Source organism: Calypte anna, chromosome 9 (assembly GCF_003957555.1).
Source record: "Calypte anna isolate BGI_N300 chromosome 9, bCalAnn1_v1.p, whole genome shotgun sequence".
Classification (NCBI taxonomy): domain Eukaryota; kingdom Metazoa; phylum Chordata; class Aves; order Apodiformes; family Trochilidae; genus Calypte; species Calypte anna.
The window spans coordinates 15,624,800-15,638,558 of NC_044255.1; the positions used below are offsets into that span (position 1 = coordinate 15,624,800).

A 13,759-nucleotide genomic window follows, 5' to 3' on the forward strand; every position below is an offset into this window, starting at 1 on the left:
GCCCAACTGTTCCACCATCTGCCCACCCTCCCAGGGAAGCCTGCAGCCACTACAGGTCATCCCTCATCTTCAGGATGGTGCTCTGTTCCCACGGAAGGGGCTTTTCAGTGATCCTTCTGCTACACCTGAAACAAAGGTCCTGTCCAGATGCTCTCCTGCAAGGATTTCCATCATCTGCAGTTATCACAGACCAAAGCATTGTATGGGCACCTGAGCCCTTCAGTAGCCCACAGCTGGGGGGGCAATGATGGCAATCCCAGTACCTAGGGGCTCTGTACCATCTGGGCATGGTACAGCATGGCCCAGCACAGTGCCTTATCAGCCTTCCTGGAATTAATGGGCTGGTTGTTCCAGCTCTGCAGAGGTCTTAGGATCTCCTACTGGCATCACTCCGGCCTCCTGGCAAGGGCATTCAGAGACGGCTCAGGGGTGGTGCTGGGGGGAACTAGGTTATCCATCAACCCCACAGGTTCTGGATGACTTGGCAAGCCAGGGGTTTTGCAACACCCTCCTGCTAAACAGCAGTAGCTGGGCTATAGCCATGGGCATGGGTGAAAGGCAGGGGTCCACTGGAAGGGACACCTGAGTCACAAGAGACTTGAGACATGTGCCCTGTGATGCTGCTGGGCCCTCTGAAGGTGACCATCCTGCTGGGCACAGGGTCTACTCCTTTGGGCACTGCTGAGAGGTGGGGCAGTGTTACAGCAAAGAGGCTGAGAAACTGTTTACAGGCTGAGAAATCAGCAGGACCCAAATCTGACGTTTCAAGGCCACTCTGGTCAGGGGTCAGCAGCAAGCAAGCAACCATGCAGTGAAGGTGGAGGCCAGCATCCTTGAGGATGACAGGCATGGAGAGCATGGGTAGTGTCAGGAATTTGTCAAAACTCTGTCCCCGGTGTCTGGGCAGTGCCCAGAATCCCGTGTGAGCCATGGGCCCCCACCATGCCCCTTTTCTCCATCCCAGGCTGGGGGACAGAGAGGCTCAGTGGGACCAGAGTATATCCTTCCCATTCCACCCCTCGACCATGATACTAGTGGAAGGCAGCTGTGTTGGCAGGGGACAACCAGTGCCCCAGTCACCTTTTCATCCCGGCACTTCAGGACCTTTTCCTCCCTTTGTGACGCATTTTGGCTCCATTACCACAGCCTTGGCCCTGGGCCATGTCCTGGGGTCTGAAGTTATGGATTCAACAGCCGGAGAAATCAGCCTGGTGGGACGTGGCGTGGGAGGACTCTTGGCCCAGCTCCACGGTGTAGGCAGAGCATGAGGATTTCTTTCCCAGTACCCCACCAGGCATCCAGCACAGGCACCCGTTCCAGCAGGATTTGCCCTGTTCCCCAGTTCCCTGCCCAGGCACTATGGGAACCTCCTTGGTGCAAACATCTCCAACAAGCACCCAAAAATCCAGGCAGCATCCTGGAGAGTAAAGGAACCACACGGGAATGCAAAGAGCTTCCCAAATGGGAGCACCCTGAGGAGCTGCCTGGGCTCAGCCTCCAGCCCAGCCTCTCCCAGCCTCTGTGCTGGCAGACAGCCAGGTGATCCCAAGGTGCCTTTCCTCATCCCATCCAGCTGCTGGCTCTTTCCCAGCTGGGTGACAACCCAGGAGACTCTCCTAGATTTTGGCATCCCACAGCCCCATGCTCCCCCTCCCAACCCTCCCTGCACCGAGCAGATTGCCAATAGGGAGCAGATGAAAATAACCCCAGATAACCAACATGGCTATTTTGCTTATTATTTTAGTTTTCAATCTCCCGGAGAGGTGACTTGCTTAAGCTAATAATTGCTTCAGTTGTATTTTATCTGGGTAATTAATCAGTTAATAAATGACTTTGCTGTAGGGGGACAGACGCTGAGGCTGTCTCCTTAGCTTGGGACTGGAAAAAAACAGGGAAGGAGCACAGCCCACGGGATTTCCATGGCTCCACAGTGAAGACAGCTGCTCTTGGCAGCTCTGGGGTGTCCTGGGGCAGAGAGGACCAAGGTGGGGAACCTCAGGCTCCCAGCCTATCGGGGTGCAGAGCCATCCTTGGGAATGTCTACAGCACCCCCATGCCAGGAGGGGACAGCCCTGAGCCCCTCTCGCTGCTGCCAAGAATTTAGGACTGAGCTGGTTTTCCTCACTGATACCTCTGCTAGATGGCAAACATGAAAACTGTGGAAGGAAACTTTGAAAAAGAAAGAAAAAAAAAAAAGTCATCATCTTTGCCATGAGAGGTATGCTCCTCTGTTGGTGCTACCACAGGGTGTGCTGTTGGCCCCGGGGTTGTCCCACTGTGGGAGCCAGGTCCAGTGAAGATTTGTGGGAGGGCTCATGTTCTACAGTCAGGCTTCAGGAAAGGGCAGGGGCACCCCAGCCCACAGAGGGCATTGGAGGTTCTCTGGGGGTGTGCAGTGAAGGATGGAGAGTCCCAAGCTCAAGGGGAGCTGTACAAGTTACCCCAAGGGCTGTAGCACTGTGGAGTAAGGAGTTGGGAGCAGAATGTTTGCCAAGTCCACGGGGGTCCCAGCTGGCAAGCAAGAGCAGTCAGGTCCTTCTCTTCCCTCGCCACTTCAGTGCCAGGCCAGCACATGGAAACGCTGTCTGCAGGTCCTCATGGAGCTGGCGGGAGAGGACAGCCATCAAACCATGTCAGAAGGGGTCTTTAACCCCTGCTCCCCACCCAGGAAGGGCCTGAACCTCAACTACAGCAGCTAAAGGAGGGTCTCCTCTTCATCTAAAAGAGCTGCGGGTGAGATTCAATGTGAGACCCAGCTCTTCCCCTCCCACTGGCTGCCAGAACCCCTCCTCAGCTGTCTGGACCTTGGCCAGCAGATGCAAAGTGGCACCACACTCCTGGCACACCTCACCTTGGACAACACCAGCTCCTGCACCGTGGTGTTCCCCAGGTCCAGGGGAACAGTTAGCCGCAGGGACAGAAAGAGAGATGCATCTAGGGACAGGAAAGATGGCTCTGGTTATTGACCTGGGACACTGATCTGTGTCAAAGGACCTGGAGGTCTCTCCCCAGGACCACTGGCACAGACACAGGACATCCTCTCAGGCTAATCATGTCACAGATACCCTGTGGTGTCAGAACAACCTCTCACTTGTACTTGTACACAAGTACACTTGTGTACTTGTTCTCAAGTCCCACAGAACATTAATACCCCCATACTGGGAACACAACAAAGGCAGTGGGGCTCCAGGACCTCCCACACTGGCCCCTTGAAGCCCAAAGCCACCACTTCTGGAGGAGTGGCAAAGCACTTACTAGTGTTGTACATGATGGTAGGGCAAATGGTTGTCACTGGCACATCTGCAGGAGTGCTGAGGGTAACCTCTGAGACTTGGGATGAGTCAGTAGCAAAGGAAGAGGGGTCCATGCCTGAGCAAAGCAACATTGCATTAGCACTGCAGAGAAGTGCAGGATGCTCCTAGGCTGAGAATGAACCAAGCCTAAATGAAGAAGCCTACATAAAGCCACCCAGATACATGCTCAGTATCACTACGGGATTTATCACCCTGCCCCTTTCCTCTAGGCACTGTGCCACTGCTCTCACCTGTGGCTGCACTGAAGGTTTCAGGTGCTGCTGAGGTGTTCAGAGTTGTCTCCTCAGTCATGGTGGAGATGCCAGGGGTAATCCCAGACATGGTCTCCACTAACTGGCTGGGGGTGGGGGTACTCCTGGAGAAGCTGGTATCAGGGGTAGCCATGGTGTCCAATGGGTTGGCCGAAGGCTTGGTTGAAGTGGCAGCTGGTGCTGGTGTGGTGGGAGATGAGGTGCTGTGAGTCTCTGGGGAGATGCTGGACCTCTCCTGGGTTCTTGTTTCATGCCTGGAGGGAGGGATGGTGGCTGCAGTGGCAGATAGCAGTGCTGAGGTCCCCATAGGTATTGAGGAGGTAGATAGAGCTGGGGGCACAGTCGTTGTCACATCCTTGATGGTGGTCCCTGTAATAAGGTGGGAGAGTAAGGTGTGCAGGGGCTGGCAATGACAGGCTGAAGTCATGGTTGTGCCAGGGACAGTGCAGCATCATCACCACCACCATGAGATCCCCGAATGACCCAGAGCTACACATCAGTCATGGATCATCAGGAGTGGAGATTCACTGTCCTGCATGGATGAAGCACGAGGATGCCCTGGATGGGCATCAGGAAGGCAGGGCACGCAAATCCCCCAGCCTGACAAAGCAGGAACAAGCCATGGGCATCACCAGTCTTGGGGCAGAAACTCTGGTAGGTGCCAGCATGGAGATCCATTCCACAACATTCACCCACCCCTGGAGGAAGTCAGACAAACCCATTGGACGGGAAGAGCCATGCAGGAACTGGTGACCAAGAGACAGTCTGGAACTGCAGCAGCAGCAGTTTACACAAACCTCTCTGCTGCAGATAGTCAGGAACTGATAGCGCGGGGTGTAAATAATGGGCAGGGGGGAGCCAGCCCCACTGAGGGGGGGCCACAGGGGAACCAATCCCAGCTTGCAGCTCAGGGAGAGTTGGTAGAGGCACATAGCAACCCATGAAAGCTGCACAGGGGGTTGAGGGATGCAGGAGGGCTGGGGCTGTTGGCTGTGTCTCAGGTCAGTGCTGTGGGGCAGGCAGACAAAGAAAGGAGCACAGCAGGCACCCACTCAGCAAGGGCTCCAGGGCCCTCTGTGCTGCACCTGGGGCTCACGTCCTCTCTGCCTGCACAGACCCTGGGCCAGGGCAGCCTGCAGTCACAAGGGACTGCCTGGGCATCCATAACTCTCTACAAAAGAATACACAAAACAGCCTGGCTTCCAGGGCCTCCATGAAGGAGTCTCTGAGAGGCAGCAAGATGGAGATGCCAGGCGGGATTCCCCCATGATGTTGCCCAAGTAGAAGCCAGGTATCAGCTGCTTAAATAATAAAAATATGGAGAAGGGCAAAGGTCTGATCCAAGCCTGTGCCCAGTGGGTGTTTGCACTGAAAGGCCTCATCCTCACATAAAGAAGGAACAGTAGGTCCACCTCTGTTTCCCACACCCCACAGGCACCTGCTGCAGGTGATTCACCCCACCACCCCGGGGAACGCAGCTCCCTGCTCCCATCATGTCGCGCTCAGCCCTTACCCAGCGAGAGGTTCAGCACGATGAGGACAGCGAGGCTCAGCAGCAGCAGCAGGGGCAGGGGCAGGTGCAGCAGCCCTCTCTGCCTGGCCATGTCCAGGTGGGTGAGATCCAACGTCCCACCTCTGGCACTGCTCCGAGCACTCCCCATGGCCCCGGCTCTGAGGTTTTCTGGGTCTCCTTTCCCCGGCAGAGAAAGAGCATCCAGGTGTGTCCTTTCACTCCCCAGGTATTGGCAGGGAAGTTTCCACCCAACACAGACACTCCCAGGGATGGGCGTGATGCTGAGCAGACATCAGCTGCACGGCTGGACCTGGGGCAGCCAGAAGCAGCGGGCAGGATAGGCTGGCAGAGCCACCACTGATGCAGACCAGGTCCCTGCAGCAGGGGACCGCGCTGAGGGAACAGTGACAGCAGAAAAAAAGCCCAGGAGTGAAGTTCAGTGGGGAGTCCCAACACCAACACCCTCAGGGATAACAGCTCGCTCTGTCTGAGAGCGAAGAATGGGAGAGGAGAACAGGCGTTGCTCAGGAAGGGCGTGATCCAAGCTCAGGGTTTGTTCCCTGGCTGTCTGTACAGGCATCACTTCCCCGTGTCACAGCATGTCACAGCTGAAGCGCGCCACTGACAGCCGGAGCCACTTCCTTCTCCTTGGGGTCAGGGACAAGAGCAGCCGGAGGTGCCTGCAGGCATGGGGCCAGGGTACAGGCATTCCACAGGCAGACAGGGGAAATGCAGGGATGCCAGGGCACAGCACCCTGCTGCTGTAGGGCACTGCTGCGCACAGGCACATTGAGGGCATCATCAGGGTAGGGGCACTGCTGGGGTGCTCCCACACTGTGGGCACTGGGCCAGGGTACAGGTACTCTGTCAGCACAGTCACTCCACTGGGTTACAGGGACACAAGAGACATGTGCTTGGCCAGGACAACAGCTGGAAGGATACAGACTCCCTGCCTGGTTCAGGTGAATGGAGAGGCATGTCACCAGGATACAGTCTCACTGCTGGGACACCCTGCCCAGGCAGGGGCACTGCCAGGGTAGGGCTGCCTGGGGTGAATGTTGGGGTTCAGCTACACTCCTGGGCTACAGCCACATTCCCAGGATTCCCAGCCACACCACCAGGCGACACTCACACTGTCGGGCTACAGCCACACTGCTGGGCACCGCCATGCAGCCAGGCTACAGCCGGACCGCCAGGGTGCAGTCACACCGCCAGAGTACAGCCCCACCGCGGGGTACAGGCGCTCAGCAGCTTCCCCGCCCCCTCCAGAAGCTCTGCACCCAACGCGCAGCGGGCACGCCCCTCCCGCAGCCCCTGTCCCGGTGCGGGTTGTTGTGGGCCGGGCGGAACTGAACCCGCGGTGTAGAGCGGGTCGGGTCGGGTCGGGTGTGGCCGTGCCGTGTGGGCGGCTAGGGCCAAGGAGCCTGGCGGCAGCGGGACGCAAGATCCTGCAGGGATTTGTGTCCCTATCCCCGGGCTGTGCTCACCTGTGGTGTCACTGAGGGTCTGGAGTGCTGTCGGGATGGAGGAACCTGGGGTGGTGGCCACGGGCTCGTTCGGGACGGAGGTGCTCCTGGAGACCACCGTGCTGGTCACGGTGGTGGCTGTGGTGTGAGATGTGGTTGTCGAAGTCTCGTCCAGAGTTGTGCTGCCAAGCAGCAGAGTCATGGCAGGCCCTTGGCTGGTGCTGCTGCGGAGCGTGGGGCTCATCGAGGTGAGGGGCAAGGCAGCAGAGGCGGGTGAAGGCAGCGTGCTCCTTTTGACTCCAAACGAGGCGACAGCCAAGGCCAGGCTGGTCCCTCGAGGCGTGTCAGTGGTTGTCTCAGCACAGTTGGATTTCATGGCTGTGGGGGTTGGAGTTGGGGTGCTGGTGGCGAGCTCCAGCCCTGTTGGGGAGGGGTCCACAGCAGTACTGGAAGGCGACCCAGGGGTATTGTGGGCTGTGCTGCCCTTTGCCTGCAGTGTGCTGATGCCAGACGCTTCTGGGCTTCTTTCCCCAAGAGTGACAGTGCTGACTGTGAAGGCATCTGTGAGCACCTCTGGGGTTGGGGTTTCAGGGCTGGAGGAAGGGACTGTGGCTGTAGTGGTGGAGTTGGTAGTGGGCAGCAGCACTGTGGTCTCTGTGGGTGTCAAGGAGGTAGGGAGAGTTGTGGACACAGTGACTGCTACATCTGTGACATTGGTCCCTGCAAAAAGGGGAGAGAGTAAATCACGTAAGGGCTGCCAAAGAAAGGCTGAGATTATAGCTGTGCAAGGGATGGTGCAGCATCACCATCATGATCTTCCTGAACCATCAGCCATGGATTGTCAGGAGTTGGGATTCACTGTCCTGCATGGATGAAGCACGAGGATGCCCTGAACAGCAGCACCATTGTCAGGAAGGCAGGGCATGTAAATCCCCCAGCCTGACAAAGCAGGAACAAGCTATGAGCATCACCAATCTCGGGGCAGAAACACTGGTAGGTGCCAGCACAGAGACCTGTTCCACCACCTTCACCCATCCCTGGAGGAAGTCAGACAAACTCGTTGGACAGGAAGAGCCATGCAGGAACTGGTGACCAAGAGACAGTCTGGAACTGCAGCAGCAGCAGTTTACACAAACCTCGCTGCTGCAGATAGTCAGGAACTGATAGTGCGGGGTGTAAACAATGGGCAGGGGGGAGCCAGCCCCACTGAGGGGGGGCCACAGGGGAACCAATCCCAGCTTGCAGCTCAAGGATTGTTGGTAGAGGCACATAGCAACCCATGAAAGCTCTGTGTAGTGTAGAGGGATGCAGGAGGACTGCAGCTACGGGCTGCAGCTTGAGGCTTGCAGGAAGGAAGTAGAAGCTTCAGGTTTATTCACAGTGCTCCACTAAACACTGCTCTTCTTTCATGTCAAGTGCAAGTATCAGGATGGTATTTGCAGTTTTTCAGGCCCACGACATCATAGTGATGCTGCCACCTGAGCAGGGCCATTTGCTGCATCTGGGCAGGTCATAGCAAGGGCAAGGAACCCAGCAGGAACCAAGGTTCAGCAAGAGGGCCCAGCTGGGACCAAAGTTTTTTCAGCCTAGATAGAGATAAACGTGAGAGTCAAAAGAAATAAAGCCAAGCTTGTCGCAGCCTTGTTCAGTCACTGAGACAGGACTGAGATGTTGGAGAGCAAACAGCACCCACCACGTTCCATCTCTGTGGGTGAAACCACCTTAAGGCCACACACCTCCCTGGGGACCGATGCTCCCACTCCTCACCCACCCCCCCAGAGAGCATCGCATCCCTCCCAGCCCTTACCCAGCACGTCAAGGCTCAGCAGCAGCAGCAGCAGGGGCAACTTTCCTCCTTGCCCACCCATGTCCAGAACCGGCACCCCACACTCTGCGCTCGGGGACAGGTCCCTGCACCCGAGGATGCTGGTGCCAGTGGGGAACTACGCTGCCAAGTGAGGGCTTAAAGTGGCTGGAGACACTTCCTCATTCCCAGGGGCAGGGAGGAGAGGCACAAGCTGGCACTCTCCCCCTCCTGGGGGCCGGTGCTCCGCCGATGTCCGCAGAGCACCAGGCCCCGTGTGCTGGGCGGGCGGAGCGGTACCAGATGCTGGTGTCACGCCCCTTACCCAAAAGGACACGCCTATCCCACGCCCTCTTAGCACGGGTACCCCCCCGCCCCCTCTCCAGCTTGTGTAACAACGGAGGCGCCGCGTGGCTGCTAGGTAGGACCGGGACCAGGATCCTGGACCAGGGTGGACCAGGGATTGGGGACCGGGAGCGGGAACTGGGAGTTGGGGCCCAGACCTGGACCCCCGAGCTCCGTGTAGGGACCAGGGATCGGGGACTAGAAGCAGATCAAGGACCGGAATGGGCAGGGTACCCGCATGCCGGGGCACCGGGAGCGGACCGGGGACCAGCATCCCCTGCGCTCAGAGGGCGGACTGGAATTGGCGAGGCACCGGGAGTTTAAAACGTTTCCCTTTCCCTTTGCAGCAGCCACACGGAACCACGCTGCTCCGGGTAGCTGCCCAGGCTGTCCTAAGGATGCGGCGACGACAAGGAAAGCGAAAGGCGGAGGGCACCGAGCTGCCAGGCGTGTCTCGGAGGAGGACGGAGGAAGAGGAGGCGGTGCAGGAGGCCCGGCGGAGGGCAGCCCCGTCTGTACGGGAGTTTAAGTTCAACAAAAAGCGGGTTCGCCTCGTCTCGCAGGGCTCAGACCTGAAGGATGATGCTCGGTGCATTCTCTACTGGATGTCCCGGGACCAGCGGGTGCAAGGTGGGGAACCCGCTGGCAGAGGGGAGCAGGAAGTGGTACTTCTACAGGTGGTGAAAGCCATGGTCCCTTCCCATGGTAGCCCTTGGAGTTGGTATCCCCTCTGCAGGCGGAACTGGGGGCATTCCTCTTGTGAAACCCCATCTCCATCCCCTCAGCAAAGCCTCCCACCAACACTGCCCGTGTGCTCTCTCCCCAGATAACTGGGCTTTCCTCTATGCCCAGCGCCTGGCCCTCAAACAGGAGCTGCCTCTGCACATCTGTTTCTGCCTGGTGCCCAAATTCCTGGATGCCACCATCCGCCACTATGGCTTCATGTTGAGGGGCCTGCAGGAGGTGGCCAAGGTACAACTGCAGTGGAGATATCAATGCTGGGTGGGACAAGGTCCTGAGGAAGTGGAGAGGCAGATCCATCCCTTCAGTGGATGGTGGTGGGATGGGGTCTGCAGATGCATGAACCTTCCCATACTCCTTCACCCCTCACTGCAGGAGTGTGCAGAGCTGAACATCCCCTTCCACTTGCTGCTGGGCTATGCCAAGGATGTGCTGCCTGCGTTCGTGGTGGATCATGGAGTGGGAGGGCTGGTGACAGACTTCTGTCCCCTCCGCCTCCCCCGGCAGTGGGTGGAAGATGTCAAGGAGCGGTTGCCAGAGGATGTGCCTTTTGCACAGGTGGGTGCCTGTGCCCTGGCAGGGGAAGACTCTAGTTCATGAGATGTGAGGAGTTTGTCTCCTGTGTTTCATGCCTGCAAAGGCATGCTGCAGTTTCCTGAGCAGAGACTGTGTGTATCATGTCATCGGGACTCTTTGCCTCTCCTCTTCACACCTTCCTTGCTGGCTTTACTTCCCAGGTTGATGCCCACAACATTGTGCCATGCTGGGTCGCCTCCCCCAAACAGGAGTACAGTGCCAGAACCATCCGGGGCAAGATCCACGCTCAGCTGCCTGAATTCCTCACAGAGTTCCCCCCTATCATTCCTCACCCATATTCCCCTTCCTGCCCAGCAGAGGTATCATCAAGAGACACCTCCACACCCACTCATTGCCAGTCGCAGTTTCACAGCTGCTTTTTGATCCTGGGAGGGGATGGCATGGGATGGGGACAGTGACCCCTGAGGCCACATGCAGGTGGTGTGCAGATGGGGATGCCCTGGGGATAGGAGGTTGGCACTTCATTCATTCAATTCCCACATCTTTTAAGGTTAAGAGTAGAAGGCTGGCATGAACTAGGGATTTGTTGGTCAGGGACATCCAGGGTACATAATGCTCGGGGCAGCCCTTGCTGAAGAGCATCCTCAAATGTACTCACACTGCTTGCTGGCTGCCCAGCCCATTGCTTGGGAGGCCTGTTATTCCAGCTTGCAGGTGGATCGCACCGTGAAGGAGGTGGAGTGGGCAACCCCTGGCACAGCTGCAGGGATGGCTGTGCTGAAGTCCTTCATCACTGAGCGCCTGAAATCTTTCAGCTCCCACCGAAACGACCCCAACAAGGCGGCACTCAGCAACCTCTCCCCGTGGTTCCACTTCGGTGAGCATCCCAGGCTCCTCACTCTGCAGCAGGACTGAGCACAGTGGCTTGGACCAGCAGCCTGAGTTGCTTCCTCCTCGTGTCCTCAGGCCAGGTTTCCACCCAGCGAGCCATCCTGGAGGTGCAGAAACACCGGCGCAAGTACAAGGAGTCAGTGGATGCATTTGTGGAGGAAGCTGTGGTGCGTCGGGAGCTGGCTGAAAACTTTTGCTACTACAATGAGAACTACGATAGTGTGAAAGGTGACAGCCCCTGCTTGGGTGGGCAGACACTGAGGGCTGGGCTGTACCCAACTGGTCACCCCAACTTGGCAATCCCATTTCTGCTACAAGGGGGGCTGTTGGGGCACTAATTGTTTGGTAGCTTCTGGAGGTAGGACAGCTGGGTGCCCTCTTCAAGGCTCTCTGGTGTCTCCAGAGCCAAGTGCCCTCAGTAGCTCTATTCTCCATCCCTTCCTCAGGGCCCTGCAGGAGCAGGTTGCTCAGCTTTGCTCCTCACCTCTCTTGCTCACAGGTGCCTATGACTGGGCACAAACCACCCTGAATCTCCATGCCAAAGACAAGAGGCCTTTTCTCTACAAGCTGCAGGAGCTGGAACAGGGGACCACGCATGACCCGCTCTGGAATGCTGCCCAGGTAGGTACCCTGCATCTCCTCTGCAAAATGCTGAGCCCTTTCCCAAGGGGCAGAGGTGAGATGGCATGGACTGTCTGACGGTTGTGCTTTTCCCCCAGCTACAAATGGTCCAGGAGGGCAAGATGCATGGCTTCCTGCGGATGTACTGGGCCAAGAAGATCCTGGAGTGGACCCGCTCCCCTGAGGAGGCCCTGCAGTTTGCCATCTACCTCAATGACCGCTACGAGCTGGACGGGAGGGACCCCAATGGATACGTAGGTAAGCTGCAGAAGGGGGCATGGGTTGTAGGATGGCATCATCTCTGACAGCCAAGACTGCGGGAGGGTAGGGAGCAGGTGAGGGAGCTTTCTGCAGACAACCCAGCCCATGCACCATCCCATCCTGCTTTGTACCCACATCCCACTTGCTGCCCAGATGCCTCTGAGCAAGGGGGAGGGCTGATGCTCTGTCCCCACACCCGGCAGGTTGCCTCTGGTCCATCTGTGGCATACACGACCAGGGCTGGGCAGAGCGGGCCATCTTCGGGAAGATTCGCTACATGAACTACGCCGGCTGCAAGCGCAAGTTTGACGTGGGCGAGTTTGAGCGTCGCTACACTCCCTGCACGCCCTCCCAGTGACAGGGACAGCCTGCCTGGAGATGGCTCCTTCCCCGCCATGCTGGGGGGCACATGTGCCTTTGCCCAGGTGCCAGCTCACACCTTACACACTGGCCAGGGATGGCCCTGGGTGCTGTTGGAGGGCTTGCTGCAACAAACCTCAGGGCTTTGCAGTTCTCCCTCCCCTGCTCGAGCTGCCATGCTGGGGCAGCTGCTGGAGCCTTGCAGGACTGTCCTGCAGGCATGGGTTTGCTGGCAGCTGCATGAGCCCATCCTCAGCCTGACAGAAACCTTTTCTGCACCCACCATGCTCAGGAGTAAGCCCAAGTCACAGCTGCTACTGCAAACCACAGCTTAGATTTAGGCTGAGCAGGGCTTTTCTGCAGAGACAGTGCTGTGCTGGTCTTGCACACATTTCAATAGTTGTTTTATGGTTTACAGTTTGTATTTCTGGTGTCTGTGGTGTTTATGGGGCATTACATAACATTGCTGAAAGCGGAGAGCTGGACTATGTTGGGCAGGGATGCCAGGAGGGGCACCCTGGGCCCCTCTGCCAGCAGCAAGGGCAGGCTGAGGAAGGGGACAGGTGTCAAAGAGCTCCTTACTCAGTGGCTTCTACCTCCAGCCCCGAGTCATGTGAGCATTTTGCAGGGGGAGGCCACAAACCAGATGTATTAATCAAGGGGTAGTAACAGTAACATCCCCTCCCAGTGACAGCTGGTAGTGCATCACCAGTTGCACAAGTTGTCCCCCCCCTACCCCCTGCCATCAGCTGGTTGCTGCTCCCTCCCTCCCCCAGGGTCCAACAGGCATGGCAGCACTGACCCCAAGGGGGAATGCACACGGTTATCCCACCTGAAAAGATGCCACAACACAACCAGGCCCTGTATTAACTTAGTTTATTAGGGACGGCATTCTCGTTGGTGTGCAATTGTCCCATGGGGAGGGCTCCAGGTGACAGCTGGGGCTGCCCCTTGCTCTCCCTCATAAAAAGCTGGCTGCCTGGGCTGGTGCCAGTGTTATTCATAGTAGTCAGTGCTGGGCTGCAGTGTCAGTGCTGGGCACAACTCTGCCCTGGAGACCTCCCCTGGACTGGAATGTTCCACTGCTTCTAGGTAAAGTCCATGGTGGAGGGTGAAAAACAATCCAGAGTTCCTTTTCTCTTCTCTAAATGTACTCAGTGCTTCTAAACAGGGACACCAGCAGCCTCTTAGCTGCTGTTCCATGACATTAAAGTGCTTCAAACAAAAGAGGGTGGATGGGAGCGAGCTGCTGAGGCAGATCCAGGGAAAGGGGTGCCAGCTCTGGGCAGCATCAAGAAGGTTTGGGGCTGGGGACAGGCAAGACCTGGGTCTTGCCCAAGGACTGGCAGCCCCAGAGCTTGCAGAGATGGAGAGTGAGCAAGAAAACCAGTGTTTTCTCATGGGGAAAACAAGCAGAAGCAAGACATGAGGAGGCCAAAAACACCAGGGGAACAAGTGGAGAGCTGAATTTTCTTTCCCAGGCTAGACCTGACTTGGTCAGGATGCTGCAGAGCAGGGGAGACACTGCTGTGCAGCAGCCAGGCTTACAGCCATCCCCCATGACATGAAGCCCTTTGGCCACCTCTCCTGGCCCAGCCTCTCCCTCCTCCACAGTCCTGCCAACCCCACAGAGACAGTGCCTGAGGAGGAATCAC

The 13,759-nt window shown here is 57.5% G+C and overlaps 2 protein-coding genes across 3 annotated transcripts; one reads left to right on the forward strand and one right to left on the reverse strand.

Moving 5' to 3' along the window:
• Window positions 1–1,724: 1,724 nt before the first annotated feature.
• Window positions 1,725–8,591, reverse strand: LOC115598739 (mucin-5AC-like). Of its 2 annotated transcripts, none has more exons than XM_030455864.1 (6): window positions 8,352–8,591; window positions 6,566–7,264; window positions 3,545–3,934; window positions 3,256–3,369; window positions 2,852–2,934; window positions 1,725–2,603 (listed from the first exon to the last, which is right to left on the reverse strand). In XM_030455864.1, exons 1-6 carry the CDS (start codon window positions 8,410–8,412, stop codon window positions 2,529–2,531), a joined length of 1,422 nt encoding a protein of 473 aa, XP_030311724.1. In that variant the 5' UTR covers window positions 8,413–8,591; the 3' UTR covers window positions 1,725–2,528. The 2 variants fall into 2 exon arrangements, with proteins under 2 accessions (XP_030311724.1, XP_030311725.1); XM_030455865.1 differs by having other exon boundaries at window positions 6,566–7,198; window positions 8,352–8,590.
• Window positions 8,592–8,711: 120 nt separating this feature from the next.
• On the forward strand, window positions 8,712–12,528 carry LOC103528129 (deoxyribodipyrimidine photo-lyase). The gene is made up of 10 exons (XM_030455863.1): window positions 8,712–8,769; window positions 9,041–9,323; window positions 9,520–9,665; window positions 9,810–9,992; window positions 10,172–10,330; window positions 10,650–10,848; window positions 10,938–11,090; window positions 11,362–11,483; window positions 11,582–11,741; window positions 11,948–12,528. The coding sequence occupies exons 2-10, from the start codon at window positions 9,092–9,094 to the stop codon at window positions 12,100–12,102; spliced, it is 1,509 nt and encodes a 502-aa protein (XP_030311723.1). The 5' UTR covers window positions 8,712–8,769; window positions 9,041–9,091; the 3' UTR covers window positions 12,103–12,528.
• The last annotated feature ends 1,231 nt before the right edge of the window (window positions 12,529–13,759 follow it).

What these genes read in the sequence shown, in the direction of transcription:
- LOC115598739 (XM_030455864.1), bottom strand. Translation starts at nt 8,412, where the DNA reads ATGGGTGGGCAAGGAGGAAAGTTGCCCCTGCTGCTGCTGCTGCTGAGC. An exon ending in GCTGAGCCTTGACGTGCTGG is followed by an intron (nt 7,265 to 8,351) that starts GTAAGGGCTGGG and finishes CCCTTTTTGCAG; the next exon opens with GGACCAATGTCACAGATGTA. An exon ending in AGGAGCTGGTGTTGTCCAAG is followed by an intron (nt 2,604 to 2,851) that starts GTGAGGTGTGCC and finishes CTCTCCCGCCAG; the next exon opens with CTCCATGAGGACCTGCAGAC.
- LOC103528129 (XM_030455863.1), top strand. Translation starts at nt 9,092, where the DNA reads ATGCGGCGACGACAAGGAAAGCGAAAGGCGGAGGGCACCGAGCTGCCA. An exon ending in CCGGGACCAGCGGGTGCAAG is followed by an intron (nt 9,324 to 9,519) that starts GTGGGGAACCCG and finishes CTCTCTCCCCAG; the next exon opens with ATAACTGGGCTTTCCTCTAT. An exon ending in GGACCCCAATGGATACGTAG is followed by an intron (nt 11,742 to 11,947) that starts GTAAGCTGCAGA and finishes CACACCCGGCAG; the next exon opens with GTTGCCTCTGGTCCATCTGT.